Genomic DNA, 6,000 nt, shown 5'->3' on the forward strand with positions numbered 1-6,000 from the left:
GATGGCAGCAGATTGCTGGCGCCTGGGAAAGACGAGCCTTGATTCAGTCCGAGGCCGCGATGCATCTGGCAATCTTGCTTCCATCAGGATGACTATGGAGTGCTACCTACAAGTGCCAGGCATGATACCACTCAATGTCTCATCAAAGCGGCCTTGGCTGTGATGAAACCCTTGGTAGTTGCACTGCTAGCTTGCATTTGTTGTCTATCCGCTCGGTTGCTGCTTTTCTGAAGCAGTCATGTGCTATCCATGGGTTTTCGTGCCGGGACGAGTGCTGCCATGCCTTGGGAGATACCAGCGTACGCACCTGACGATAGTGGCACGGCGAGGTACTTCTTCTACGCCACTAGCTGGAGTAATCTGCCTCGTCAAATTTCAGAAGAAATGAGACAAGAAATGAGGTTGACTGGGCTAGCAGTGAAGCGGAGCTTGGATCACAGTTCTATCGGTACCACCTAAGGAAGTACTATGAAGTGCTACAAATGTACGATGGGACTGTACTCTACTGGAGCAGCATGAATCGATGGCTTGCATCATCACCCGCCACCAGCATCAGTGGCTCATTTCTGGGCTCCTTGTGTAGGGATCGGGCATCCATCGTCCGAGCTTACCATGGCGACCCAACACGATAATTTCATGTCCCAGTACTACCTCGTGCTGCAAGTACAAGTACAAACAACAGTTACCTTATACCAAAGATGGCACTACCATGGACGAGGTGATTGCGGATTGCGCTCAAGAAGAAGAAGCGAAAAGGGCATCTCAGCTCTTTACCAACACTTTGCCACGGTCAGCTGCGCTCCACTTGCAAGGCAATGAGGCCTACGGGAACGCTTCGTGATGTGCCCAGCCTTGGGCAATCAAACGCGCCGTCGCGGACCGTCTGGATCCCAGCTCGGCTGCACAGACGCCTGCTTGTGGTCGGGCTAGCAGATCTCCATGGTGCATGGCGCATGCGCGAGATGTGAGATTTGTCGAGATCAAGCGCAGGCACCTGGGCGCTTCGTTGTAAGTAGGCAGCCGGGACAAAGTAATGCGGTGCAAATGCGGCTTGCCTCGTCTCCTCTTTATATTGGGTGTCCACATGTGACAACGACCTGGCCCAACCGTTCAAGGTTGAGTCGCACGACGCCCGCTCAGCTGCTCGACAAAGAGGCGAGAGAAAGAGGCACTCTTTTTTTGCCTCGGGCCGTTCCTAGCTCTCTATGTGCGCTGTGAACACTCGACGGCGTTTCTCAACCACGGCCAATGACTTCAAGCGTTCTGCGCTGATGCGCTGGCGCTGTGGAAGCTCTGTTGCGAGAGGGTGGTGGTGGCTGGCTAGCTGGCTAGGTCATCACGTCTATAAGCTTGCATCGTCACTGAGGCCTCTCCGCCGCCTCTGGATCTGCCTTTCTTCTTCTAGCTCGTTTCTTTTCTTTTTCTTTTCGCGGATGCGCTATTCTGCGGGCTGCTTTTTGCGCCTAGAGTAGTACGGAGTAGTTGGGGCTGAGAGATTACAATCCCGCGCCGCTGCCGCTTGCACTTGTACTTGTATTAGAGCTGCAGCGGTGCTTGTGAGACGAGGAAAGAAGATCTTTGTCAACCCATGCTCAACCCACGGAGCATGGTACCGACTAGCGAGCAGGGCGGGTATAGGATACAGTCGATGTTAGGCATGGTACTTTGCGAGCAGCAGTACTCTGGACTTTGCAGGCGTGTGAGCGGACACATCGGATGGGAGATGATGGGGCCAGGCCGGAACAGGGGGTCCAGGATGACGCGACAACTTCTCCGTACCGTATGTATCTATGGCATGCATTGCATCCAGACTAACAAGCTCGACAACCGGACCCTGCAAACCACCGTGGACTTGACTTTTACTGACTCCATCCGCCTACCCGGTTCATGCAGCGTTCTACGGTGGGCCTATCACCCAGCTTGCTTTCCGCAGCGATTGTTGGAAGGGATGCTGCCAACTAGGTAGTTGTACACCGGCTGGTTGTCCGATGCCATCGGCCGACGAAGCGTAGGGATGATGGGAGAGACTCACCTTGCCTTGCCTTGTCTCGCATGGCCTGGCCTGGCCTTGTCCCCTGGTGCTAGTACTGGCATTGCCGCTACCTTAACGGTGTCATGCAACGAGGCGTGCATTGGAGCGGCCAAGGTGACATGTCACGGGATCCCTACGTCGAGCGAGTGGTTGGCAAGTTGGGTGCTTGAGATTGACGACAAGAGGGAGCTGCTCCCGCCATGTGCCAGGGAGAGAAGGGGAGGGAGTGAGTGATGCGACCACCACCCACCACTCCTTATTTCTGCTTCTTCTCATGCTCCTTACTACTACCAGACGTTACACATGCCACCACGACTACAGGATACTACTACTACGAGTTAGCAGCCCTGGTGATGTGTACTCCATGCATCTCGGCCCCGCAAAGAAGCCCTGCTGCATGCGACTACAAGCTACCAGCCATTCAACGTGGCGATTGCCTAGCGGTTGGTTTACGGGACACCCGCCTCGCTCTCCTGCCAACAGCGCGCACTAGATAGGTAGAGGGTTGATGGGTCGATGCCCGACTTTCAAATGGGAGTTGAGCTGAGTCGAAGGCATTGCACCCGTGAGTTCAATGTGATGATGCATTCATGCAAGGGGGTGATCATCCATCCTCTCAGGCTGCAGTGGCTGTTTTGTAACCGGGAGACAACCTCGTCGGGCTGGAACATTGCTGCTGTTGCCGCCAATAAGGAGGAGACGGGGTCGAGCTGGTTCCGAAGAATGAGGCCGCTTCTCGAGTGCGACAATTGCTCTTTGTGCTACGAAGCACTACATGCTCTCAGCAAGTCTCTTCCAGGGAACTGCGGAATGAAGGACAGCGTCCAGCGTCCAGCGCTGACAAGCGAATCACAATGCCACTGTGATCCAACATGATGCGATTCGAAAGCAGCCAGCGCTTAGGGGGTATTGCCCGCATGAGAGTGTGAGCCACGTGAAATGCGACCTTGACAGCGACCCTAACATGCCCGATGTGATTCGTCGCTGTCGGACAAATCCTGCTCAGGCAACAAAAGCTGCAATGAGTTCCGCGCTGCATGCTTTATCTTGTCTCACCGGGGGCGGGCTCTTGGCTGGCATTGGGTAGCTCATATGTGCGCAGTTGGGGAAGCTGAGCCTGCCCGTCTTTTACGTTTGTTGGTGCCTACGCTTCGAATGAGCTGCAATCTCGGATATGCGGGGTGTCCGTTGCAAACGATGGAGGTTTGCTAGTCACTCGAAGCAAAGCGCGGCGTCTCTCTACATACATAGTATTTGCCTCGTGTGAATGTGGAGGGTGGTGGATCGTCGATTACGGCTGTGACCTGGTAGTAAGTCTTGCGGGCTTTAAGCAACCTCACCCGAAAGGGCGAAAAGGGGGGCGGATCAATACAGCGATGGAACAAACACCCGACAGCACAGACTCTCGAGCATTGCAAGACGTGCAAGAGATTGACAATAGCAGTCGTACAGACGACGGAAACGTCTCCTACTTCAGCTGACGCATGCAGGCAGCCGGCGAAATACCAATTCTTGTCGTACGAGTACCAATCCCGGGTAGCTTGACGGCTTCATGGCTCGCGGCATCATCAACCCAGACTTCCGGGTAATACCCCGTTGAACCCCCACATTATCTCCTACCCCGCCATTGTTCCTCCAGAGAAACTCCGTGATCGCTGGGCTGGGGCATGGGATATAAGGTTACTCGATATATGAGATGAGGTGATTTGTGATTTTGCCAGATTTCAAGTTCACAAAAGATCCGAATTCCCAGAACGTCGGCTACCTTCAAAACAACGTCTACTTACAGAAACCATCTCCGGGTCTCGTGGTAATATCTCATTGAACAATGGCTGTCGACGGCTTTCAGGAGTGGAAGGTGGACAAGCCTTGGCTTGAGCTGAAGTGCGCACTCGGCGAGGGACCGTTCTACGAAAAGGAGACCAACACGCTGCGTCTGGTGGACATCAAGAAGAAGCAGATCCTCACCGTGTCTCTGAATGACAGCGGAGACGCCTCCTCCTTGAAGACGATCCAGCTGGACGTCTGCCCAACCGTCACGGCCGACATCGAGGGAGTGGACCCCCAGGAGCGCATCCTCATCGGTGTCAAGCATGGACTTGCGGTATTGGACCGTCAGAAGGGAACATATGACCTGTTGACTCCGTTCAACGCACCAGAGCACAATGACCGGATTCGCTCCAACGACGGGGCGGCAGATCCCCATGGCAAGTTCTGGCTGGGGACCATGACGGACTTTGGACGGGGAGGACCTCAACCTGAAGGTATGTTGAAGTATGAAGTCATGAAGATGGCTGCTTGTTTACCCTTGATGCCCTTTTTTTTCGCCCCCAAAGGACTTTCTTCCCCAGAGTATTTGGCTCACCCCTCCCCCCCTTTTTCTTCCCACGCTGATGCTGACGGCTTCTTTTCTATGCTGCGGATGCAGGCTTCCTTGCACGCTTTGATTCGTGCAATTCAAAAGAGGAGGTCCTGAGGGACCTGGTCATCCCCAATGGCATCGGCTGGTCACCGGACAACAAGACCATGTACTTTACGCACTCCCAGACGCGCGAGGTCTTCGCCTTTGACTACGCCCCCGAGACAGGGGCCGTCAGCAACAAGCGGCTGTGGTATCGCCACGAGGGCCCGGGCGAGCCCGACGGGTTCCGCGTCGACGTGGAGGGCAACGTGTGGCACGCCGTGTGGGGGGAGGGAGCGGTACTCAAGATCGACCCTCGGGGCAGGGTTATCGGGAGGATCGCGCTGCCGACGAGGAACATCACCTGTGTGCAGTTTGTGGGTATGGAGCTGCTCATCACGTCAGCGTCGGACGAGGATGCGGATGCGGACGAGACGAGTAAGAGGTTTGGGGGGGATCTGTTTAGAGTCGATGTGGGGACTACGGGGTTGGAGTTGTTCAAGTTTAAGCTGTGAGTCTGATGGCGAGGGCTGATTATGTCTCTTTTAGTTTGCGGATGAGGTACTGGAGAGCGAAGAATGGCATCGTTAAGCATGGTAGAAGGAGCGGGATGTAGACGGATGATTTCCGTAGTCTTGGCTATTTCCGCAATGTAGAGCTGCTTCACCTGTTAGAGTTGTCTAGAACGAAACCCATGGCTGAACAAGAGCCTTCAAGGTTACTGAGAGATGATGAGTTTTGAGCAGCCAAACTACAAGGCGTAAAGGATTCTTCCTTACACCAGAGGTGCGTGATCCTGTCTCTTTCACATGTGAATGATGGTAGACGGGGCAGCCTGGTCTGACGAGCAGGGGCCCGGGAAGGGCGAGAACACAAAGGAAGAGAGGTATGAAGTAAGCTAGATGAGGTGTCCAAAGTCGCCCTACTGTACGCCAAGTATGCAGTTGTCAGGTAGGTCGTGCTGCTGCAGAGGGACGTTTTGATATGGAACTTTGCATCGCAAGCATACGAAGGAAGCTAGTAGATAGACTAAAGTTGCTTGCAAGAACTAGAAACTGTAGGTTTGTTATTTGTAGGATGCTTTAGAGTTATTGCCGGGACAGAGAACACGAGGACGTCGTTATCCAAGTTGTAGTGTGAGACTTGTGAGTATCCTTGACTTTATGAGACCTGTGCGAAACAGAGGTTTCATCGTTGGAAGGGACGTTGAAAGTTGTTGTGATATGCTTTACTTGATCTCTTCCTCTACTCCGTACGGCAGATGTGGTGTCGTGGAATGCACTTTGCACTTAGTTGTGACTAGGTACTTTCACCGTGGTATCGTAATGACAGGTCAAGTCTAGGTATCAACTAACATCACAGATCTCGTGGGCTTCTGCTCACATGGATCGACCTGCTTTTCTTCTGGACCCGATCCAAACTGTCATACGAGGGATCTACTGCAAGCTACGAAGTTCCATACTACTACAGGTAGCACATAATACGCACCCCTGGTATGTACATGCCACCACATCACAGCAACCAGCACGGACTTCGCATGCAGTCTTGTCAGAGGGGGGGGGGGGGG

The 6,000-nt window shown here is 53.8% G+C and overlaps 1 protein-coding gene across 1 annotated transcript; it reads left to right on the forward strand.

Annotated features, from left to right (window-relative positions):
• Positions 1–3,860: 3,860 nt before the first annotated feature.
• On the forward strand, positions 3,861–4,948 carry BBK36DRAFT_20028 (hypothetical protein; the record flags this gene model as incomplete). The annotated part of the gene is made up of 2 exons (XM_024897889.1): positions 3,861–4,296; positions 4,461–4,948. 2 exons carry the CDS (start codon positions 3,861–3,863, stop codon positions 4,946–4,948), a joined length of 924 nt encoding a protein of 307 aa, XP_024749666.1.
• Positions 4,949–6,000: the final 1,052 nt, after the last annotated feature.

This window comes from Trichoderma citrinoviride, assembly GCF_003025115.1.
Source record: "Trichoderma citrinoviride strain TUCIM 6016 unplaced genomic scaffold BBK36scaffold_7, whole genome shotgun sequence".
NCBI lineage: Eukaryota > Fungi > Ascomycota > Sordariomycetes > Hypocreales > Hypocreaceae > Trichoderma > Trichoderma citrinoviride.